The 26,593-nt window shown below is 37.8% G+C and overlaps 1 protein-coding gene across 3 annotated transcripts in view; it reads right to left on the reverse strand.

Annotated features, from left to right (window-relative positions):
• Positions 1 to 3,331: 3,331 nt before the first annotated feature.
• The window catches only part of ubtd2 (ubiquitin domain containing 2), a 72,576-nt gene continuing 49,314 nt past the window's right edge, over positions 3,332 to 26,593 (reverse strand). For all 3 annotated transcript variants that reach the window (XM_072590965.1, XM_072590964.1, XM_072590966.1), the window contains 2 exons: positions 17,395 to 17,631; positions 3,332 to 8,630 (listed from right to left, as the gene is read on the reverse strand). In XM_072590965.1, the coding sequence (XP_072447066.1) occupies positions 8,233 to 8,630; positions 17,395 to 17,631 (635 nt within the window). In that variant the 3' untranslated portion in view covers positions 3,332 to 8,232. The remainder of the gene's footprint in view (positions 8,631 to 17,394; positions 17,632 to 26,593) is intronic.

The following is a 26,593-nucleotide window of genomic DNA, read 5'->3' on the forward strand; positions in this document are numbered from 1 at the left end:
TTAATTATGAGGGAAAGAGAAAAAAAGGGAAAAGGGAAAAGAGAATGAACATTAAAATAGACCAATTGGTCTGAAGAATATGGTTAAAGTGTCTACAAAGTTCTTGGCTTTACCCGCCGACTAAAACATCTAAACTGGGTCTGTGGCTGAAACGAAGGTCTGTGGAGTATCTCATGGAGTACTGGATGCCCAGGTTCCTCAGCCTCTCTTTAATTTCATTGAAGGACTTCCTGGAAAAACATGATTTTTGACCTGTTGTGCAGCAGTGCCTGTGGATCTTTCCCCAGTGATCTGGAGGCTTCTATCACTCTTGGCTTGTCCCTGGATGTGAAGAAGTGCACTAGGACCAGTGGGGGTGCTGCATCAGCCCAGACCTGCACACCACCACCCGAAAGGCCCTTTCAACATACAGCCGTTCAGATCCAATTTGAAGGCCCAGGAACTGCGGCAGCCAGTGTTCAAAGAAACCGACTGGCTGCCCACCTTTGTCACCCTCCAGGACTCCAACAATCCGAAGATTCATCCTCCAACCTCTATTTTCAAGGCTGTGGTTCAACCCACCACCTCCTCCATCTGCTCCCTGAGGCCCTGGAGCTCCCATTCATGCTTCTGCAGAATGACTGCGAGGGGTTGGACCTGGGCACAGATCTCCTTGATCACAGCCTCAACATTTGCGGTAAGTCTCACTATTGTCACTGCCAATTCTGTCAGGTCCCCCGGGGTTCAGGAGAAGCAGCTGCTGTCGTCCCAGTGCTGTAGGGGAGTGTCCTCTGTGCTGCTGTCTGCTCGCTCCTTTTCCTTTTGGCATCCTTCCCACTCCAAGTTGTCAATGAATATATGTTCTTGAAGTTCTTAAATTAACAATTCCTCCATATAAGTTGGCCAGGGATGGTAAATAAAACCCACCAATATGCCTTGGCTGTTATGCAGAGCCATCCACTACAGTTCTACTAAATTGCTGCCATCTTGCAGAGTCAATATGGCGTAATTTTAACAGAAAAGAAACAACTTTGAGGATGTTCTGGCTTGTACCATACTGTGATTGCACTAGATTGAATAGCCAGGAATTTTCAAAATGTCTCAGCAACACTTTACTAGATGAGCAGTGCAGTAAGAGGAAAGATTAATATTATGCCTGTAATTACTAAGAATAGCAATGAAACAAACCTTCCTTATTCCTTGATATTTTCAAATTTTCTTTTAAATGCATTTGCCATATTCTTTGTCTTCCCCCACTCAGTTATGCAATGAGAAAAAGAAGGAATCTATTACATCTTGCAGATCCATTTGGTCTGTGTCTTTGCAAAGACAGGTATGTTTAGAGATCTCATTCTAGAGTACCCAACCTTTGTTGAAGAATAATCATTAAGTACTTTCTATTTACATTCACTCAGTAGCTGAGCAACATCAGCTGTGATGGCTCCCAATGGATTTAAGATGACCTCTCCTCAGCCAAATTATTCATGATCAATTTAAAAACATGGCTCTTAGAATAACCAATCTTCCAAATTATAGCAATATGAAACTAATATGACAGTAAATACTTCCCTTTTAGATTGTTCATGATAATTAAAATAAACTGAACAATAATAAATTTCACTGTGAATTGGGGAGAGATAAACAAAATTAAATGCAACCAGTCTGTTTGCACAAAAAGTTCTTTGAATGCGTTTCCTGCAAAACGTGAAGTATGCAATTTTCCTTTCTCCCTTATCTTAAGAACTCCCTTTTCCTTTGTCCCAGAGAAGAGCCTTGCTTGAGACATTAAAAGTCTATGAGAGCTTTAATACTACTTTTGCAAGACTGTTACATTGTTTGTTGCCAATATCAGCGCTATGATCATCTTCCAAAGGTATTAAAATTAGAAGATAAGCAAGTTTAGATCACAATAGCAAAAAGGTTGCACAATACATTTTTGTTGGGTAAATCATTTGAAAGGTAATTTATTTACTCCATTGTCCTTCAGCAATCAAATCATAAGTGTTTAGCTCCTCAACTAGATACTTAAAATAAATCTGTAAGAATAGGTGGTATATCACTCAGTCTTGACACTAAGCAGGAGGATAATCAATTAATCTTCAGTAAGTGACCATCAAAAGCTTAAGGTAAATGCACAGAATACATTAACGTTAGTTTTGTAGATTATTTTTAAAATAAATTGAGTATCTGTTCACTACAGTAAAAGTAACCAAAATGTATTTTTATCATTGGTGTAGATTTCAAGCATTTTAACATTGGCACTTCAAATTTAACTTTGAATTATGAAGGGGGATTACTTAAGCTTGGGCCCCCTGTATTCATACAGTCAGTTCTGCTCTAATACACATTTCTTTAACACAAATTGGCTGCAACGCAATTGAAGAATTTAGACCATTACTTATAGAATGTGAACTTTCCTTCCCTGTATGGGCTATAATGGGATTCCAGTCCCTTTGGTTCAAATGGTTCTGCTTTACGCGATTTTCTTATTACACGGGATTGCACGGGAATAGAACCATCACGTTATATCAGAACAAATGTACTGCTAACAACTGTTTATGTGGTGTACAATTATGGATCCACATTTCTACAATTCTGATGAGGGAGCTATTGTTAGTAAAGGAAGTTCTCTCCCACAATTCAAAGAACAAACACCATGTTTAATATGGCACATTGTAGGAGGGCATTGTCAGATTTGGAACTTGCTGTTGATATAAAACCTCTAAAATGCTTTCCATTAATTCTTCTACAACTATCATCTTGCGCATTATTTCTGAATGGCATAGATAATTTTGTTTCAAAGATGTTTTGCATTCTGTGAAGACATCATTAAATACTAAAATGATATTATTATTCACGCATTTCAAATTACCACTAAAACTAATGGAAATTGCAATAAAATTCTCAATAAAAGGTTCAGTTAAATTAAATATATTGGTTGAGGATTATTTTGATTATTAACATGAACGGGTAGTAGAGGTTTTAAATCGAGAGAGTGGTGCTGGGAAAGCACAGCTGGTCAGGCAACATCTGAGGCCATGCGGCCATACTAGTCTGATAATGCCCGATTTTGGAAGCTAAGCAGACTCAGGCCTGGTTAATACTTGGATGGGAGACTGCCTGGGAATACCAGGTGCAGTAGGCTTAAACCTCGGATGCTGCCTGACCGGCTGTGCTTTGCCAGCACCACACTCTTGACTGACCTCCAGCATCTGTAGTCCTCATTTTCTCCCAGTAGAACCTTTTGGTGCATTTAAGACAGTGAACAGACAATGTAAATGAACGTTTAGAAAGTAAAGTTAAAGAAAATGTAATTCTAAGAATGGTTTAAAAATACACACAGAGAACAGTGGAAAGATAAGTTACTGTTTATTATCATGGATTACCCTCTTTTCCGACCTTCCCCGAAGGAAATTGTTTTTTAAATTGTAAGAGCATTCCATAGCATAATCAAACAATTAAGTGGGACTGGAGTTTAACTGCAACTCAGAAAATGATTGATGGGCTGTAATTACAACAATTTGGTTTATTTATTCATCTATTATAAAGCATTATTTACCAAACATTCATTGGTCTTTTATGACAAATAATCATTTATTACAATGTATAGATTTTACAACAGTGCAATGCACATTAAGAGCACAAACTGTATTGGAAAGTGTATAAAGTATCAGTGGACACTGTCCCAACTTCATCTGTGAAAAGTCAAATGTACAGTTACAAAACAAAACTATTGTTCCTTAAAGAGGAACAATACTAGCCTGCAGTATGGCTGATTGAAAAGTCAGTTTATTAAGACTTTTCTGTTTGCAAATCTGCAAAGTACAGTAAAAATCAAAAGACCCTCTGACATATTTTAAACATCATGGCCTTTTGACATACAATGGTAAAATATTGTGCTTTAATATTAAGGGGTAATTGCTGTGTTCTTCCAACAAATATACAACCCTAAATAGTAGTAACATTAATGGAATAAATACTGCAGAGAAAATTTTAGATGATGCCATAAATAGTCCTAGGAATAGTTTTTGGGAGACTGAATCTTTTAGTTCATTGACCTGATAAAACCAACATCTGACCTGTCACTAATAGCATGTCAATCAAGCCTCCATACTACGATACTGGAGATTACTTTTGTTCAGTGCACACTCTAGCACAGAATACAGTTCATCCACAATGATCAATGCTTCTAATGGCTAAAAGGTGAATGACGTCCAATTCCACATTCATCAACCTTTTGTAGGACACCAGTCCTATTGAGTGACATAAATGATAGATCATCACCAAGTAATTTTAAAAAAGAACGTCAGGTTTAACATGAGGACTAATGATGAATAACAAACAAAAGTCAATTTTCGCTGGACAGTAATGCATAAAGAATTATGTCCTTAGCTTTCTTATAAAAAATCATAATAAATATAAAGCTTTCGATATTAAAACAGTATTCCATGCTTCAGGCACAATACAGACCCATATTCACATATGCAAGTTGAATGCGATCCCAAGTGATTATTCTTTTTATGTTGCACAGGAGTTACGTAATTCACTTACTGATAATACCGTACTTAAGGCTCCCATGTAAGCAATTCAGTGGTTGTTTAGTTTTTAGACTGAGGAAACAGACATGAAATGTAACAAGTTATAAAATGAACCTGAAATTTACATTGTAACAGAAGGAAAGCTTTGCTTTTTCCTGATGCCATGATTGAACAGTTCTTAAAGCACATCTGTCATAGACCATTTCAGATAATCACTTAGTAAAAAAAAAAACAAGCTTTCCACGTTTCTGTTTTCAGTGTGTAGACACAAATCTGAAAGATTGTGTGAATAGATTAGTTTTCAATTCAACTACATTCACTGTGGAAATGAAGAAATGCACTTGGAACTCAAAAATACAATTAACTCTAGTTTGCTTATGGTTTTCAATACAATTGCATTTACATTCAGATTTTCACAAAATTAATAACTGAAGCAGAAAAATGATTTCTCCAAATAGACAACTTCATGTTAGTCAGACTGCATGTGAAGACCACTACAAAGTAATCTGATCAAAATGTCTCAAACTAACACCTGGAGATCCAAATAATTATGTCAAGCAATCAGCCGAGCTTACTGCTGAAAGGAGACAGAAAACAGTTAAGAGCCCAGGATTTACTGTGACGGTGATGGAATGGCTTAACTAATACTAAGATGCATGGTGGCTCAGTGGTTAGCACTGTTGCTTCACAGCACCAGGGATCCAGGTTTGATTCCAGGTGACTGTGTGAAGTTCTCACATTCTGTCCGTGTCTGTATGCGTTTCCTCCAGACGCTCCAGTTTCCTTCTGCAGCCCAAAGATATGCAGGTTATCTGGACTGGCCCTGCTAAATTGCCTATAGTTGCCTAAATTGCCTATAGTGCAGGCTAGGTGAGTTAACTATCGGAAATGCAAAGCCACAGGGATAAGGGGGTGTGCCTAGGTGGGATGCTCTTTGGAGGGTAGGTGTGGATTCAAAGGGCCAAATGGCCTGCTTCACACTGTAGGGACTCTATGATATTCCTTTTATGTTTGTGTAGTGATTTATTGACTTGTCAGTGGAGATTTGTAATTTTTGTGCTCATGAAACAAAATGAGCCTGTTTAAGGGATCTAATGCCATCTGTAAGGTGGCCTAGCAATATAAAGATTCTTCAACCAATAAGATCAAAGAAACCTCAGAAATACACAAACTACAGTCAAGAAGTAAATATGAGAAGCAAAATAAAGATTCAGAATACATTTGGTGATTATGGGAGAGGTAATAAGGAATAAAACAGAATAACTAAACACTTTTTACAAAGTTAAAAACTCTGCAACATTAACTTTCTACTGAACAAATAAGACTCCTTTGCATTTGTAATAAGTTTGTGCAGTGACATTGACCACCTATTAAACTTTAAAAAAAAACTGAGTTAGTCACGATTGCACAACTTCCAACTTTTCATCTGTTATTGCTATGAGAAGACGTGATTAGCCATAGCTCACAGTGATCTCTCCAAATCCCATCAGCAAAATATTTCAACAACCCGCAGTTTACGGAACAGCAGAGTATCAGTACCAGCAACTTCCAGATTCCAACATGAAATGATTTATGTACAGATACCAGAAATCACTATCCAGTTTAATGGTGGTGAGAGCCAGCAACCTTGGAAATGGGTACAGCAAAATATACACCAATATAATTTAGGTTGGTGCACAGAAAATTAATCTACAGTTATACATGGATTTTATATTATTTTAATACATTTTTGCGGTTCAGTGAGTACTTTTTATTATAATGCATAAAACGTCCTTAAAAAATTTATGTGACACCGAATTCATGATTGAAAGTATGGAGCTCAAGACTAGTGATAAATGGACACAAAAGGGATTAAACATTTATTCACCAAGTTCTCTTATACACAAGCAAATTGTTTGCAATGGGTCAATAAAAAGGGCTGCAAACAGATAGGCAGTCCCTTACTATCTCAGTTGAGGTTTCAAATTCAGAATGAGCTCACTGAACAGATGTTTTCTTGATTTGTGTACCAGATGGATGATGCTCCATAACAGAAGCACATATCTGGAAAAGATCACCCTTTGCAACTTAGTTTTCTTCATTCTAACTTTCTATCCCAACCGTTGGATCACTTCCATAAGCAAGAGCAGCCATAAGGCATATGCAATCAGTCAGTCTCTTTTCCAAATGTTAATGACTGCTCAAAGTAAGATTTCTTTTCCTAAAATTAGAAAACTGCACAATTACTAAACACTAATTTAAAAATGAATACTCATCCCAACAAAGGCAGATAGATCTTAGAATGCTAGCCCTGTAATTTTAAATTTTCTAATATTAGTCATCCAATACTCTTAAAATCAGTCTGCAGGGAAAGAGTTAAATTGGAGACAAATAATGTTTGAGGAATTTTCTAATTTGACTTTACACATTGAAAGTTATAGAATTGCTTTGTTTTCTATCAAATACAAAAAAAAGTAAAAAGTGATTTTCAATTTATTCTTCTTTCTTACACCATTGTCACTGTAAAGATTTGCAACATTCAGATTGTGGCCCTGGTAAAATAGAATGAAACTATTGCATAAATTAGTTAACTTTGCAGCTGCCATTGCCTTTTCATACACAGACGTCATTGCGATGTTTAAAGAGTTATGCTCCTAAATAATAACTAGCTTTCAAATCAAAATACCAGCTCACTGGCTTCATGGCTGTGATCAGCTGATCAAATGGAAACAACTAATGAGTTTTTTTCTTTAATGTACCGCAGTGATTTTTATTTAAAAACACAATCTTCTTCCTTGATTTTCCTGAATATATTGATTTACACTGGAATGTAGTTTTACAGTCATAGGAAACTATCTTATGCCTTACCTGATTCTTCCACAAGATAGTCAGCAAACTATTTGACCTTATGGGATACCATGGTCATTTTCAATCCTGTCTCAACAGCATCCACACATGCAGCTGCTAGCAGGTGTCGGTCAACCACAATGAACAGTAAGAAAATCATGATTTTAATCACTCTTTAGATGGAGGTATTATGGAAAATTTTTAATTGCCCAAAATGATACCCCCATCCAAGATCAAGTAATTCAATGCAAACAGAAGCTAGGTTATTTTGTAGAGCAGAAACTTATGCATTATTGTATATTCCTAACTTTTCAATAAATTAATATGCCATTAGGTCAGGTATATGATTCCCAAATTTACACATGGTAGTAACAGAAAAAATAGCTTGCTAACTCTATTTGAACACCCTGAACACCTTCTATCGATTCAGTCTCACTGAAATTATCCCTGAAGGAAAACCTTCAATTGCCATGATAGTTTATGATATTGACAATAAGTACTTACTATTTAAAAATAGCCACATATGATTTAAAACAGAAAATTGCAGCACTGCAATAAAATAATGCATAAAATGCTGGCCACTCTTATTCTACTGAACGTTTTAGTAGAACATAACACTGCCCCTTTATTGAAAGTAATCTGTTTAGGCCAGATATACATGAAACTAATTCTACCAGTAAAAGTACCAATCCATGAAGGATAGGTTTGAACTGGATCCTCTCCTGAGTTGCTTTCTTGGTAGAAACTTCACCAAGTGCTCTACACTTAAATTGATCGACAAGAACAAATTCTAGAAGTCCTCATCACAGATGGGACCACGCAGGTGACATTAGATAATTGTTCTTGTGTAGAAAGGAGTAATAGCCTAATAAAGGGATTCAAAAAATGGTCAATTTTCCACAGGGGTAGGTGTCTGCAGAGGTTGGCTGATGATGACCTGCACCACATAGTCTTTGGGGATTTTCAGTTCTTCCAATTTCATTTTATCTGTTAGTGGTCGGCCAGAAAAGAACCACCTCTGGCTGGAGGGCTCTACCCCCTCTGTTGTGTGCAAACGCCGTTTCATGTGATAAACTGTATCTGTGCTACGGACAAGAAGCTTCAGGTCTTTGCCTGTGGAGAGACGCAACCGGAGCTGACATTCCTGTCCAGAATTAGGTGGTGGTTCTGGGATGTCTAGTGTCTCTAAGTCACTTTTTTCTTCAATCATGTTGATTGGAGGTGCAAGGCAGTACACTGGAAGTTGGTATCTATTTCCCAGCTCATCATAACATTCTGTAAGCACTCCTGTGTATGAGTGAAAAAAAAGAAGTGTTCGTTAAAACTCAATTACATACAATAAATATATCCTGCCACAGAATGGAATGTCATTAGTGCACATCTGTACTAAAGAAGAAAACTTATCATTCTAACAGTTGCAACAAGAGAAAGCAAACATTAATAATATTGAAGAAAATTCCATTTAGAAAATACTGACGTTTACAACCCTAAATGACTCAATAGCACTAAATACTGCTTTAATTAGTTGTTGCATGCTTTAAATCAGGTATAATGGAAATCATCTACTCAATCTTCAGAAAGACGCACCTTGATGTAGTTGAAGTTAGGTTTAGAACAAATACTGAAGAGCAATTTAAGCAGGAGCACATTATTATTTGATGTATTCACAAAGTAACTCAATAGAATCAATAAGATTTGCAAAATATAACTGATAAAAATATAACAAATTAGATATGCTTATCATATTAAGACTGGAATTCTTTCTTGCAATACTATAAAATATAGCCATTAATCAGCTAAAAATCAAATTCATTCCTCAGGCTTGGGAAGTTCTTCATTAAAAAAAATAAAAATGCTGTATTGTGTAAATAGAAGGAAACATTTCACATGACAAAAAAAGTTATACAGCATTCCACTTTTGAAAAAAAATACTTACAACAAGAGGGAGCAGAGAGTATAAAGAAAATGAAAGATTCTGATTTCACATTTGGTAAAACTTTCGAAGGAATATAAACTTGGAGGTCTAAAATATTTGAATTCTTACTGAACCAGAGTATCAACACAATTCAGAGTATATTTAGAATAACACAGTAGTATTCTCAATTTTTGATGATTTATTGCTGGTTGCATCAGTCATATTTACCAAGCTAACAAAACTGCATTATGAGAAAGTATGAAAGATAAAAAAAACTATCAAAAATTCATAGCACAAATCATTCCCAGCTCCTCCCATAATTGCATAATAAGGCAGTGTCAACAAAAATGAAACAATATAATTTCCTGGAGTGCCCCAGGTTTGGTCAGCACTTATCGACATTCATTAATAATTTCACAGGATTGATTTTTAAAAAAGTAGTCAAGACTATTTTCATGATAAAGCATTTCCCTCAGTTTTTGAAAAAATTACCTTATTGCAACAGCCTCTACGATTTAATTTATGGCAATGCTCAAAATACTTGGCCTGTTGATACTCATATTTCATGTAATTGGATCATAATGCATCAACACTGCAGAAAATATGGGCTAAATTTTACCCAGAAGTGCCAATTCTGGAGAAATTCATGGTGAGTTACACTTCATGAGCACTAGTGACTTCTCTGCTACTGATCTCTATGACGCTCACAACAGACGCACTCACGACTCTTGGGACTTCTGGGATTATTTCCCTAAAGCCCAGTCGTATATAACATTTTCTCATTGTTAAATGTGGGAGCATATGTTGAAACTTTTGAAAATGCTTGAAAAATGTTCCTTTTTCTTTCTGCAGTTCAATAAAAAAAACACAAAAGAAACTGCATTTGTTTTGGAGAAAAGTAACAGGGTCTTTCTTTGCCTTCTGAACAAATTTACGGTCTGTGAATGATCACTTCACCCAGCTCACATCTATTGGAACTGGGTGTCAATTAAATCCTGTCTGACTTGTTGTACCCGCTGCTGCACTACCCTATCATGCGAAAGATAATGTTCTTCCTGCTCACTGTCCTCATCATCTTCTTCAGAAGAAAGCTGCTGCTCTCCCAGCTCTCCAGCATCAATCACATTCTTTCTTGCTAGCTCCAGATGTGCACAGTACAGCCTGTTAGGACTATTGGAACAGTCTGCTTGGTGCTTGAAGTTCTAGTCAGACTGATCTGAACATCAGACCTTGTCTGATCCATGACGGTCCTGGCTGAAGAATGGGTTGCATTGTATTAATGCCTAACTTCAGTTAGAGGAATTTAGAATTTATTCACTTGTGGGCATCTCTGGCTGGGCCAATATTTATTACGCTTGCCTAATTGCCCAGAAGGCAATTAAGAGTCAACCACATTGTTGTTGCTCTGGAGTCACATGTCAGCCAGATCAGCTAAGGATGGCAGTTTGCTTCCCTAAAGGGTATTAGTGAACCAGATAGTTATTCCTGACAATAAGCAATGGTTTCACGGTCTTCATTGGACTCTTAATTCCAGATTTCAAATTACAAAACTTCCCATGGCAGGATTCGAATTCAGGTCCTCCGAACATTACGTGGGCCTCTGGAATGAACAATCCAACAGTAATACCACTAGGCCATCACCTCCCCAAGGGCAGTGGGTTGCAAAATAGAGTCATCAGCAGGTTGCCGGGGTTGGTCAAAGGTGCCACTTTTAAACTCATCAGAAATTACTTCTGCTTCAGAGATGACTATGATAAATTTTAAATGAACAAAGACGCGGTCAAGATTGCTGATAACCAGGATTTTTATCCCCCACAGTTCGACTTTGAAGGCATACCACGTGCAAGGTTCTATGATTACAGAAGTCCTATGCAAGTGCCCTATTAACATAATCGCTCCTTGGAGGGCCTCACATCACTCACATGTATGGCCTGCATGCTCAGCTTGGAAAAGATACTTACTCCACTTTCTGGGTGTTGTCACAGCCATTTTCTATTTCCAGTATGCATTTACAATTCAGATGAGGATGGAAGGCAAATCAAGTCATGTTTAGCATAATGAATCTCAGGCTCAGCCTGGTAACCATGGTGTCCCTGCAACTATCTACATTCTTTCCTCCTTACACTCCCTGTTGGCACCATCACTATTGAGCGTTCCTACATTTCAACCCAATCCTTTAATTTATATCATCTTCTCAACATTAGCTCCACCCATACAGCCTGGCCATGTCAACCATCATGCTGCACTGCCCCCTCACTGACCCAAGGTGGTTGTAACATTTGATGACTCCCCCCCCTCCCCCCCATAGTAACCCATGTCCTACATTGCACTATTGTCTCACACACTTATATGTTGAATTGCTTCCCTTCAAAATTATTATCCCTTTGCATCCTAGCATGCTGCCTCAAAATCCCACAATTGATCTCCCCAGCTTTCTTACCACAGAACTGGCTCTTGATTAAACTCCCTTGACTTTCAGGGAGCAGACACCCAAATACCCATGACCCATTGCTCTGATCAATTTGGGTGGGCAGTCCTGACTAATAAGTGACTAGGCACCTCTCAGATCTGTATAACTACCCAACTGACACATCACATTAGTTGAATTGAAAGTTCAGAACTGATCAAAGCCCACTTCAGTGATTTAGAACCCCTGACCACACCCAGTGCTGGATGACCTTGTCCAAGCCCTTGTACGGAGATCAAACTCTGCTTTGAATAACTGTGGTTGGAAGCCTATTAACGACAGCTCTTCTGTACTTGGAATACACTTTTCCTTTGACTTTGAGGCATGACGAGTTGGCTGAATGATATGCTGTATGGTTGCGAGCACATGGTGTGTAGGTGCGACATTGATGCAGCACAGTACTGAACAGCAACATGCCCACACCCTTGAACATTCATTGATGGCAACCATGACAAACTATCTGACTTTCTGTCTGTCTTAACCAGCAAGGCAAGAAAGAAATACTGTGAATCTTTAGGTTCTGAAAGAGATGACCAAGAACTAAAAGGCAAGGCAAAGCATAGTTGAGTAGTAAGCACAAAGTGAGTGAGCACTAAAACAGCAAACCAGGAGCCTAAGATACACCTTAAGCCATCTGGTACCACCTCCTGTTGGGAATTGTCATTGCCTATTTTTTTTCTCTGGCATATGAAAAGTAGAAAACTAATTATAAATGAGTTAAGATTAGTATAAATTACTTGCAAATGCGTGCAAAGAGGCCTCTTGCTGCTCAATAGTGTGATTTTAATCTCATGTTTGTTGCAGAATTGGACTTTAACTTCCTTTATCTCACTTTTTGGAGCTCACCATATTTCCCAACAAATCTGCCATTTGAGTATAGAGTACTACTTTAGTAAATCTCATGCCTTGTCTTCCAAATAATTTGCTTTTCTTTTGTAAATATTATTAAAACTGCCTGCTTTATCTGAGCCCTCTGTCCACTCATTTTCTCATGGCCATTTCAACTATCCCAGACCCTCATTTTCTAGTTTAAAATCCATGTTACTACGGTGATTATATTTTTCACCTGAGCCCTTATCCAACATGGCACAAGTGGAATATCAAATACAGGTGGAAATTATACATCGAATGGCAGAACCCTTTAGGAGTACTGATATGCAGATCGACTGATTATTGAAGGTGGCAGCACAAGTAGGTAAGATAGTAAAAAACACCCATGACATGCTTGTCTTCATTGGAAGGGGAAACTGAGGACAAGGATGGACAAGTTATGCTGCAGCTTTGTAGATCTTTAGTTAGGTCACACTTGGAATACTGCAGAGAGTTCTGGCCACCAAACGACAAGAAGGATGTGCATGCTTTCAAAAGGGTACAGGGAAGGTTTGTTAGGATGCTGCCTATGAATTTTAGCTATGAAGAAAGATTGGATAGACTGGGTTTGTTTCCACAGGAAGTTGAGGGATGAAGTTTATATGATTGTGAATGGCATGGATGGAGTGAAAAGCATGAGTTTTTTTTCCCCCAGGATGGAGGGGCCAATTACTAGGGGCAACAGGTTCAAGGTGCTTGGAGGGTGGAATGTTTTTTTAAAAGAGATGCACAAGGCAAGTTTTTCACACAAAAGGTGGTGAGTGCATGCAATGCACTGCCTGAGGTGGTGGTAGAAAACAGGCACAATAGCAGAATTCAAGACGCACCTGGACAAATTCACGAATAGGAAGGGAATAGAGGTATATGGATTCTCTAGGAGGAAACAATTTTTGTATGGAAGGGCAAAATGCCTGTTCTTGTGCTGTATTGTTCTTTGAGTTTAAGTTAAGGGTCAGATGCCATTGATCATAATCCTTGTTTCAGTCAAAACTAGGCTATCAATACAATCCACACTGTTCTGAAAGTCCTGGGCCTTGATCATGACTGAATGCGCCCTCACCCATTTGGGTAAAGTAAGTCTTTCATATTACCTAAATAAGTTACTCTTATTTAGGTTCAAGTGACTGCACCATGTCTAAATACAAATTATGTACCACTGCATATTCACAGACATAGATGCAACTCGAGTTTTCAATATACAGTGTACTAAAACAAAACTGAGACAAAAGAACTATTTAGAATAGCTTACAAACTAACATTCAGTCTCTCAGTCAAGTACCTTAGAGGAAAAATAAACCTAGCCATAGTGGGTGATGAGGACAGACTTGGTTCCATCATGAACATTACACACCACCTGACCATCCCTCCTCAACCTACTACTCCCAAAACCAACCTGTACTTACATAAAAATTTTAATGTAATGAAATATCCCAAACAGCTCCACAGGAACTTTGACACCAAGCCATCTAAGGAGCTACTAGGGGAGATGACCAAAACTTGGCTAAAGAGGTAGATTTTAAACATCACCTGAAAGAACGAACAATAGAAAGGTGGAAGAATTTAGGGACAGAATTCTGGGGTTTAAGGATTTCCAGTTAGCAATGGAGAAGAGATTACAAACAAGGATACTTAAAGACCAGAATTAGAATTAGCACATATCTTGGCCATTTTTAGATACACTGGAAGGGTTGAGAGAGGTTGGAGGATTGTGGGCCTGAGAAGATCGCATAATCAAGGTCAGAAAGTCTTTACAGCACAGAAAGAGGTACTTCAGCCCATTGTGTCCACAATCATCCATATGTTCTAATCCCATTGTCCAGCAGTAATCCCATAGCCTAGTATGTCATTGTGTTTCAAGTGTTCATCTAAACATTTTTTAAAAATGTCTTGAGGGTTCCCTTCTCTACCATTATTTTAGGCAGTGAGTCCAGATACTCAGAACCCTCGATGGAAAGGTCATTTTGTCAAAATCCCTCTGAGCCTCCTGATCTTCGCTTACAACTGTGGCCCCTGGTTATTGGGCCAATTACAAAAAGTCAAAGTCTCTCCATCAACCCCTCAATTCTATACACTTCAATCAGGCACCCCTCAGCTCTAAGAAAAACAGCCCCAGCTTATCTACACCTGAATAGCTGGAAAATCCAGGCCAGAATTATCCTGGTGAATCTCTACTGAACCCTTTCTAGTGCATTCACATCTTTCCTATGGCTGAGGTGACCAGGAATATACACAGTACTCCAGCCGTAGCCTAACTAACTTTATATAGAGGTCCATCATAATTTCCTTAATCTTGTATTCAATTCCTCGCATGATAAGGGAAGTATCCCATACGCCTTACCATATCTATCGATCATGCTATCCTTAAGAATATAGGGACAAAGTCCAAGGTTCCTCCGATTCTCTATACTGCTTAGGGTTCTACTAATGTGTACTCTCTTGCCTTGTTAGTCCTCTCAAAATGCATCATTTCAAACTTGTCAGGACTAAAATTCCTTTTGCCATTGTGCGAGATACACCACTGAACAGACTTCCTGTCAAAAACAGCCTTCGACCATCATCCTCTGTTTCTTGCCACTAACACAACTTTGGATCTCATTTGTCTAATTACTGTGGAACCATGAGCTGTTAGTTTTTTACCCAGTCAGCCAGGCAAGATCTTGTGAAAAGCCTTACTGAGGTCCATGTAGAGAACTGCCCTCATCTACATACTGATTGACTTCTTGAAAATTTTAAACCAAGTTCATTAGACATGATCGCCTCTTACAAAGCCATACCATTGATTAACCCTTACCTCTCCAATTGGAAATCAATTCTGTCCCATGTATTTCTATTCCTAATAGTTTCCCTACCACAGGTGTTAGTCAATGGCCTGGAGATTTCTAGTTTATTCCTGCCACCCTTCATGAATAATGGTCCCACATTATCTGTCCTCCAATCCTCTGGCACCACTTCCGTGGCCAGAGAGGATGTGAAAATTAATGTCAGAGCCCCTACAATTTCTTCCCTGGTTTGGGTTACATGTCATCTGGACTTGGGGAAATTTTCCACTTTCAATCCTGTTAAAACCACTAATACTTCCTCTCTCAATGCTGATTCTTTCAAGAATATCAAAGACCCTACCCTGATTTCAATACCTCCATCACCCTTTTCTATAGTGAGTATAGATGCAATGTTCTCATTTAGCACCTCAGTTATATCACCCAGCTTCACAAACAGATTACCATTTTGATCACTAATGTACCCTACGTTTTTCCTGGTTATCTCTTGCCCCTAATATACTTATAAAATAACATCTTTGAATTTTCCTTAATGTTACCCACCAATGTTTTTTCATATCCAATCATCTTTAAGCACTTTCTATACTCCCCTGGGACATCCACTGTTTTTCCTTATCCAATTCTATACATCCGTTGACATCAGAGGTTTTCTGAATTTCTTGGTTTCACCCTTCATCCTTTCAGGAGCATGTTGACGCTGCACTCTCACTATTACCCATTTTGGGTGTCTCCCACTGCTTTGGTGTGGTTTTTCTCTAAGTAGCGGATTCCAGTCCACACTGGCCAAAACTAGTCTTATTAAAATCAGCCTTCCTCAAATACAGAAATTTTATTTCTGGCCCATCTGTTCAACTAAAGGGAATTTTTGATCATCTAGGACGCTGTTAACAAGAAGTCTGACAATTTAGAGATAGTGCAGGAGTTGAGAGGAGTGGTGGAGAAGCAGAGCTGTGAGTGGCCAGCTAGCGTGTGGAAAAATACACTGTTTTTAGAAGATGTTAGGGAGCATGTAGCACGTAGATGAGAAATTGGTCAAACAGTTTAAGAGTCTTCAGGGTTTTCCAGCAAACAGCAGAGGAAATAAAATTGGTGACCTGGCAAAAGCAGTGTGAACAAATTCTTAGAAACATACTCTTTCCTGCACAACTTTCAATTTTCCCCATCCTTATCACCAAACTCTGCTTGCTAACAAAGAGGAAGGGATCTCAGATTTGGCAGTGTATGAGGATAGTCATGGATGGTGGGGTTCATGTTAACTATTATTAGAAATGGAAGTTGCAATGTGGTTTTAGTCTTCTGGGTAGCTCTGTAACTATTAAATTTGAAAGCTTTTAATTTTGACCATAAAGACAACAGCAAAGTATTCAGATTCTAAAATTTTCTAATTCAAAGAAGTCTACAATAATAGGTCTGCATTTTGGTACCAATCATATCAAATTTTTGTTTCCTGTAAGAATAGATTTCACACTCACAGCAAACTGCAAGAATTATATGGTGCAGTCATCAAAATGCAGCAAAGTTGTCAGAGAAGACAGATGACACTTCAGTACAAAACATAGTAAATGTGACCAGAATTGTAATAGATGATTCAAACCTGACAGAAAGTTGCAGAATATTAATTTTACTGAAGGTATGCTGTCTCAACAGAATTACAATTCACTGAGCAACATTAACAAATACAATGCAAAATTATATTACTGTTATTTTCATACAGATGTTAGAGCATCTGTTCTTAATAGATAAAATAATTTCATTAAAACTAAACTTGCTGACTGACTAGTTATTAATACTGGAAATTTACCCACACAGTTCAGACTTGTAAAGTTTTCAAGCTAACAGAAAATACCATATGAAACCAAAAAATACAAACTTTCACAAGGAAATTCAAGACTCGGTGTACAATGTTCTGGTCCATGTATACAGTACCATCAAATCTGAACAGTAACTCAGATTGGAACTAATTCCAAGGCAGAATCAAGTTAAATGATTGAAGTGGGACACATAGAATACAAGGAAACTTACCGTGTGGCAATGTTATATTTGCACCATCAATGATTGCCTGGGCGAGTTCGTGATCATTACTTTCAAAAGCATGTGCTGCAGCTTTGAGGGCATCCCAAATCTCTTTTCGGCCTTCAAAAGCAGGTGCTGTGTCCCAGAACTCATCTCTCTTACTGCGTAACTGTCCATCTGTCATTGGATAATCACTTTTCCATTTTGGCTTTTCTTTCTTCAGGGGTTGATTACGACCCAAAGCCACTACAAGCAAGGCAAAGACAATATAAATCAGCCAAAATATCCCAAACAGATTTGTGGTAAATTGTAATTAACCCTTACAGTAATATTACCACTATTTTAATACTAGGTAGTCTAAATGTTTAATAGGCACTCTGAAATCAAAGCTACTAAAATTCATGTGATAAAATAATTAACTCCATTACCTCATTCCTGTTAAAACTTCCAAGGTATTAACATTTTTAATACACTGATCAGAAAATTATGTTTTAAGCAGTATCAGGAGTTTGCTCACATTATTAATCTAGTTGGACCCTATTTTAATGCTGAATGTGGAGCAGGAAATAATTCTCAGAATATGATTTATGATGAGGACTCACGAGAGTCAAGGGACTAGCCATTAACTGACACTTGGAAAATCAATCCGTATATATTAACTTGGCTTTTGCAATTTGGCATGCATTAGCCTTTGTCCTTATGTTATCTTTAACTTTCTTGTTTATCGATATTTCCTCCAACTTTTACAATCTTTCTTCCTCTCTGGAATATATTGTAGTTGGGAGGAATTAAATATCTACTTAAAACATTTGCTACTGCTCATCAACCGTCCTACTTTTCAACCTTCCAGCTCAGTCAACTAGGGCTCAATTTGTCCTCAAAACTCTAATTACCTTAGTTCAATGCCAGAATGCTACAGTGGGGGTCCAGTTTCGCACCCTCAAACTGAATTTGAAATTCTAGCATGATATGATCATTCTTCCCTCAAAGGTCATTCACTATGATACCTTTAATTAATTTCACTTCCCTCCATAATACCAAATTCAGAAAAGTCTGTTTTTTCTGATTGATTACACAATATTTTGGTCCAAAAATGATCTCTAATGCATTGAATGATCTCTCCCTCGAGGCTATCTTTGCCAATTTGATTAAATTAGTCTATATGCATATAAACAAAAATCACACAATTAATAACGTACCTTTCTTACGAGCGCTCAGCATTTCCTGTTTGATACTAAGCCCCACTGAGGAATCATTGTCTAGGCACCTACAGATTACTCCCACCAGGGAATTCTTCCCTTTCCTATTTCTTATTTTTGCCCAGACTGATTCTGGGTCTTGATCTCCAGTGCCTATTTCATTTCTCACTACAGCACTAATCTCTTTTACTAACAAGGCTCCACTGCTTTGTTTTACTTTCTGCCTATCTTTCCAAAACAAGAATACCCTTGGATAGTCAATTCCAAAACCTGGCCTCCCTGTAACCATGTCTCAATAATCACCACCAAATCATACTCGTTTGTCTTTATTTGTGCTAGTAAATCAATTTTATCCTAAATGCTTCACGCACTCCTATATTCGCCATTAATGTTTATTTTTTAAAATTTTCCACACATTTGAACTCTTCCCCCACTAATGCTGTGATCTCAGAACTTTCAATTCCACTTTCCTGTTGTATCCCCATAACTCTGAATTCCCTTACGGATTAAAAGTCTGTCTACTGTCTTAAATATATTTAATGACCAATATATTTAATCATCACACTCAGAAAAAATATCTTCCTCATCATTGTCTTAAATGGGTGATTACTTACTCTGAGATTATGCTCTCTGGTCCGTCCAAATACCCTCTCCAAACCTACTCTGTCGAGTCTCCTAAGAATCTTGTACATTTCAATAAGGCTGTTTTTCATTCTTCTTCACTGTTATGTATGAGCCCAAAGTACTCAGTCTCTCCTCATAAGGCAATGATTGCAAACCTAGGATCAACTTAGTGAACCTTCTTGGGTTGTCTCCAATTCCAGCATATTGTTTCTTGGCTAAGGAGCCAAAAATTGTTCACAGTATTCCAGGTGTGGTCTAACTAGGGACTTTTATAGTTTTAGCTATACTTCCCTATTTTTAATATTCTCTTTTGAAATAAAGGGAAAAATGCCATTTTCATCCTATTTTAGCTGAACTTGCTTGCTGAGCTTTTATGTTTTGTAGTTTTCTGCAGTCTTTCACCATTTAAATAAGCTCATCTATTCTTCCTGCCAAAATGCATGATCTCACATTTTCCCAAATTACATGCACACATTATTTTCCATACTATACAGACTTTTCAGTTAGCAATAACGGGCTACTATTATTGTTTATCTTCAATTCATTAAGTCAAAGTATATCTTTTGAAAAGTAAGAATTAATTCTTCAAAGAACTGGTTTCAGAGGACAGAGGTGGTGGAGAGTTGCTTTTCTGACTGGAGGCCTGCGACCAGTGGTATGTCACAAGGATCTGTGCTGGGTCCACTGCTTTGCATCATTTATTTAAATGATTTGAATGTGAACATAGGAGGGATGGTTATTAAGTTTGCAGATGACACCAAAATTGGAGGTGCAGTGGACAGCGAAGGAGGTTACCTCAGATTACAACGGGATCTTGATCAGATGGGCCAATGGGCGACGGTGTGGCAGATGGAGTTTAATTTAGATAAACGAGAGGTGCTGCATTTTGGAAAAGCAAATCAGGGCAGCATGTACACACTTAATGGTAAGTTCGTAGGGAGTGTTGCTGAACAAAGACGTTGAAGTGAAGTTTCATAGTTGCTTGAAAGTGGAGTTGCAGGGAGACAGGATAGTGAATGAGGCATTTAGAATGCTTGCTTTACTGGTTATTGCATTATGTATAGGAGTTGGAAGGTCATGTTGCAGTTGGACATTGGTTCGGCCACTTTTGGAATACTGTGTGCAATTCTGGTCTCCTGCTAAAGGAAAGATGTGAAACTTTGATGTGGAGTTGCCAGCGTTGGCCTGGCTATAGATCTTCTGCTTTAAATTCTGTATCCTATGATCATGCCCCACTAGCGACCTGGCAAAGGAGCTGTGTGCTAAAACCTTGTATTTCCAAATAAACCTGTTGGACTATAACCAGGTGTTGTGTGATTTTTAACGTTGTGAAACTTGGAAGGGTTCAGAAACGATTAACAAGGATATTTCCAGGGTTGGAGGATTTGAGCTATATGGAGAAGCTGAATAGGTTGGGGCTGTATTCCCTGCAGCATTGGAGGCCGATAGGTGACCTTACAGAGATCTAGAAAATCATGAGGGGCATGGATAAGGCAAATAAACAAGGTCTTTTCCCTGGTGTGCAGAGTCCAAAACTAGAAAGGTTTAAAAAGGGACCTAAGGGGCAACTTCTTCATACAGAGGGGTAGTGAGTGTATGGAATAAGCTGCCAAAGGAAGTGGTGGAGGCTGGTATAATTACATTTAGAAGGATATGGGCCAAATGCTGGCAAATGGGACTAGATTTATTTAGGATATCTGGTTGGCATGGAATTAGAGCAAAGGGTCTATTTCCATAATGTACATCTCCATATTTCTAAATGTTTGCATTTATTATTCACTGACCTATCTTTAAATGTAATTCCCTAGTCTCTCTCACCCTTATAGTGCTCAGATTTAAACCCTTGCTTTAGACTCAGAAGTTGCAAAGGCAAACAAAAGCCCTGTTTGAAGACCTTCATGCAAATCTGGTTTGGCCTGGAGGCTTCGCTTTCCCCTTTTCTTCATTGGCACTGACCAAACCCCTTCAATCTGTGTTATGGCAAGATGAGAAAAGATGATTCATCTAAAGTTTCTCTTAAAACTTCATTTTTGGCCACAGCAAAGATTTAAGTTATTTTTTAGCACAATTTTCTACGTAAAATGTAGTTAACCTTTTTTTTTACAATAGCAGTAAAGTCACCATAATCCCAGCATAGCAAACCACAGAGCTGCTCTCTCACTGAAGAGAGACACCTGGTGATGGTTTAACCTCAGGGTCATGTTGCAGGAGATGAAGAGAGGTTGAGAAGAAAGGGTCCTTCATGGTAATCTCACCTGGTATGAGAATTGTACCCATATTGTTGGCATCACACTGTATTGCAAAGAGTCATTCAAGCAACTAAGCTAACCAATCCCCTCAGTATGTAGCCAATCACAAGGTTTTCTTAAACAATGAGCAATTTCTACCCCTACTACCTCTGACAAAAATAACTGACACATTGTGTAGTTATGACCTTCATGTAGTTATTTACAGTCCTCACTTACACAGGTACAAACTTAAAGGGTAGCAGTGTCTAGTTTCAATGCATATTTAGTTAAGTCTTCTTTAAGTGCCCTTGAGATGAAAGGTTTAAACCCAAGATGATTGATTGATTAAGTGGGCTCTTTGACTGCACCTGGAAAATATTGAAGTTATCTTTTAAGTTCTTGGTACCCTGATTTTAATTTCCAGTTAAAGGGTGTCTATTTCAGCTCTACAGTGTAAAATTCACCTCATCCACTTTTGCCAAACACCACCTTTCTTGTAAATGTCCTGGCTGCTTTTCTGTTGTACATTAGACAAAAAGATCACAGGTTTCATTGTTTGCTGTGAAGTGCCAAGCCAGACAACTCATTATTTAATAAGACATTAAAAGAATGAGAAAAAGAGAACGATGGCATTACTGGTGGGAGAGTTTCAACTAACTCAAAAGAAATGAGAAACATCAAGCGGTAAAAATGTTGAGTTCTTCCTTGTGATGAATGATTATTTATGTACTTATTCTTATGTACAAAATTAAAAAAAAATCAGAAAATATAATATTGAAACTTTAAATGGGATCTTTTAAGATGCAGACAATAATTCTTTCTTGAAACAAGTCATGGATAAATGAAAAATGTTAAACCAATATGGACAACTAAAGGTGAGACAAGCATTGGGAAGAACAGACTAAGAAATTAGAGACTGCAAAAATAAATGCAAGCAAAATAAGCTCAAAATAAAAATAAAGATTTCTTCAGAGTGTAAGTAAATGAAGTGTACAAAGAGGCATGAGGCTACTCAGAAGTATTAACACAAAGATGAAACCTAAGAATAGGAAAGATGTTGACATATAAAACTACTATTTTGCAACTGCATTCCCAACTGAAGCTTGATCAGAAATGCTAAAATACGATCAAGTTCATGCTGATTTGACCAGAAGTAGTGCACATCGCATGATCATACTGCCTGATGTATGAAACTTTTACTGGGTTTGGTCTCTTGGGCATATGACTATATAGTAGATTGTATTAGAAATTGGTTTGTTTGGCAAATGACAGTGAGTCAGACATTGTTTCGACTGCAATTATTTTTAATATTTGCTGTTAAGTAGTAGATTGAAATTTGAAAGTAGTGCAAAAATGAGTGGTGAAAAATCAACATAATCAGTGGGAACAAATTCAATAAGATAACAGCCAAGGTACAATTTCCAGGGACGTGGCAGCTACAATTTAACACAAATGTTTACTGTAATTTGGCACAGAAAAGGACACAGATTACAAAGTGGAGAGAATATGGGAAAATATTTTAGGGCTTAAATGAACAAACTTTTACAGTATTTACAGGCAACTTAAAGAAATTAGTAATTTAAAAATTTAACAATTTAAGGAATCAGCCTTAATTGACAATAAAGTTTGAATATGCAAAAATTGGAACTGCATGACGGAAAAACGAGTGAAGTTTTAATTCTCGTTTTGAAAAAGGAAAGAAGATATTTGAAGGAAAGTCATACAGGATTACCAGTTAGTGTACAACTAAGAGGCAAAGGTTAGCCATAAACAACTTTAAGCATCTTGTAAAGACTAAGGGACTATTTGATCGCAAATATTTAAAGATTATGAAGGATAAAGATAAGGTGAATAAACACAGGAGTTTCAAGAAAACTTCAGAATAAGGGGCCATTAGTCCCCGTATTAGGATGTCAAATAAGAAGAACACCTTATTCATTTTATTGCTTGGCCAAATACTGTGTGAAAATTGGCTGCCTACAAATCATCAGTGATTGTATTAAATATTTAATTGGCTTTCAAACATCTTAAGAGGGAGATATCTTCATTTTCTTCAGCAGACATGAGTTTTAAGGTTCAGTGTATCTCCACTTCCAAAACAAAGGTATTCCTTTAGAAAAATAGAATTTTTGGCTGAGAAGCAATGACAAAGTGATCTTGTAATTTTTAAATATATTAAGCTGCACAAGTTGCATCATTGTCTATCTGGCAATGGTTCTAGATTAGATTAGATTACTTACAGTGTGGAAACAGGCCCTTCGGCCCAACAAGCCCACACCAACCCGCCGAAGCGTAACCCACCCAGAACCATTCTCCTACATTTACCCCTTCACCTAACACTACAGCAATTTAGCATGGCCAATTCACCTAACCTGCACATGTTTGGATTGTGGGAGGAAACCGGAGCACCCGGAGGAAACCCACGCAGACGGGGAGAATGTGCAAACTCCACACAGAGAGTCACCTGAGGCAGGAATTGAACCTGGGTCTCTGGCGCTGTGAGGCAGCAATGCTAACCACTGTGCCACCGTGCCGTCCACGCTTCTAGTTCAATGGTGTCAAGAAGCAACTCAATACAGCTGGTTTTACTCGAAAAATACTTAGCAGAGCCTGACATTGGGCATAAAGATCAGAAAAATAGTGAATTTATAGTCATTGCTGAGTTATAACGCTTTAAACTGAGGTGACCGGTGAGATGCTACATTTAATACCAGCAATTTTATGGTGATGAATGTCAGGAAAACAAATCAGAAGCCCTCAATCATTACCTACCAGCCTTACTGGTATTGCAGAAATTATAGGAAAGCAGTATCAGACTTCCAAATCTGCAGTTGCCAATGAATCGCAGTGCAAACTGAGTGGTCAAGTAAACTGGTGTAAGGAATTTGCAACTTTCTAAATTAAGTTTTAAAACTCAATTTAGTTGCTTGTGAGCAATTAAATTGCTCATTATTTAATCATACTTCAAGAAAATTTGGCAATTTTAAATCTATATATGTGCTAAATACTAGTACTGTATCTTTATGTCTTTGCTTCTTAAAGCAGCAACTCATACTCAAACTTGAATGTTTAAGACAAAGGGGGCCTCAGGTGGTTATTATACCATTAGCCGCAAAATTAACTGCTTTTTGACTAGATTAGATTCCCTACAGTATGGAAATAGACCCTTCGGCCCAACAAGTCCACATCGACCCTCTGAAGAGTAACCCACCTAGACTCATTTTCCCTCCGACTAATGCACCTAACAACTATGGACAATTTCACATGGCCAATTCACCTGACCTGCATATCTTTTGACCTACCTTTCTTTAGGTCAATGACTTTTTGAGAGTTGCACAGAGTTCTGGTAGAATGTAATACTTGCGTAAGTGTGAAGATTTCTCTTTCAGAAAAAAAATTGTATAAACAACCAGATATGACCGCAAAAATGGAACAGCATATTCAACTCGCCTTCACCAAGCACAATGAGCATAATGAATCTTGACAAGTTACAATCAAGGGGATCAGGTGAAGATTAAGGGTCAGAGCATCACAATTACGTTCAATTTTGTTCTACACACGTTTCACTTGCCCGAATGGTTCTCTGCGTTTTAATCAGAAACTTCACCAAGTCTAGGCCTCTCAACAGGAGGAAAACTTAGATCCTTTTTGAACGGAATCATTCAATGCCATCTTACATAATCACCGTGGGTGCTAGACCAAGAATAGTTCATTTTAAAACAATTATACATTTTAAATCTTTGATAGGTAGATTTCCACATTGTAAATAGACGAGGGGCAAAGACTGACATGTTGAATCAGGTCATAGATCAATCATGATCCCAATGAATAGCAGAACAAAAACGTGGATAGAGTGTAGCATGAATATGGCAGTTGCTCGAGATTCTAAGCTTACTTCTAACTTTATTATAGTCATTACATTTCAGTAATTAAGATTTTTATTTTGATTCATTTTGGATATGTTCATTAAAAAGAAAGGTTTGGGGGGGATATGGGCCAAGCGCAGGCAGGTGGGACTAATTTAGTTTGGGATTATAGTCGCCATGGACTGATTGGACCAATGGGTCTGTCTCCATGTTGTAGGACTCAAACAGGTTCAAGGGGCTAAATAGCATACAAAAACTTTATTATGTACAAAGTTGCAAGTATGTGTTGTTGTGCTCATCTAGAAGCTTTGCAGTAATAGATACCTTGTCAAGAGACTTGGCTTTGAATTACATGAAGTTAGTTACTCTACAGAGATGATCAATCTCACCAAGTACTCCCAGAAAGGTTACAGACTGCCCTATAGTAATGTATGCAGTATAAGCAATCTTCAAACCAAATATTAATTACCAAATTGTCCAGCACTGAAAATGAACTTATACAAGTCTGATCCCTTTACACTTAATTTTTTTTCAGGAGAATATTTGAAAAAATATTTTATAAAAAGACATAAGAAAAAAACCTTCATTTCTTTCACGTGACAGAACATAGTTAGGTATACCAGAATCAAATACTGACAGGAAAAACTATAGTGTAAAATCTGAAGATTCCATTGCCTCTCGAAATACTTTATACATTAATGATCCAGGTGAAGGAACTGAAGGCATTTTGGCTAAGTTTGTAGATGATACAAAGGTAGGTAGAGGGACAGATAGCACTGAGGTGCCGGGGGATGCAGGAGGATTTGGACGGGTTAGGAGAGGAAGTCGCAGATAAGGTACAACATGGGAAAGTGGAAGAATAGAAGCATGGACTATTTTCTAAATGGGCAGAAAATTCAGAAGTCAGCAGTGCAAGGAAACTTGGGACTTCTAGTCCTAGATTTTCTCAAGATAAACTTGCAGGTTGAGTCAGTAGTTAAGGCGACAAATGCAATGATGGTGTTTACTTCGAGAGGATTTGAATGTAAAAACAGGGATATACTTCTGAGGCTTTACAAGGCTCGGGACAAAAGACATTTGGAGTATTGTGTGCAGTTTTGGACCCTATATCTCAGGATGGATATATTGACCTTGGAGCATGTTCACAGAAGGTTCATTAGACTGGTCCCAGGAATGAAAATAGGAGGAATTAATATAGGAGGAACATTTGAGGGAGCCAGGTCTATTCTCAATGGAGTTTAGAAGGATTGGGTGGGATCTAATTGAAACTTACAGAATATTGAAAGGCCTG

Source organism: Chiloscyllium punctatum, chromosome 20 (assembly GCF_047496795.1).
Source record: "Chiloscyllium punctatum isolate Juve2018m chromosome 20, sChiPun1.3, whole genome shotgun sequence".
NCBI classification, from domain to species: Eukaryota; Metazoa; Chordata; class Chondrichthyes; order Orectolobiformes; family Hemiscylliidae; genus Chiloscyllium; species Chiloscyllium punctatum.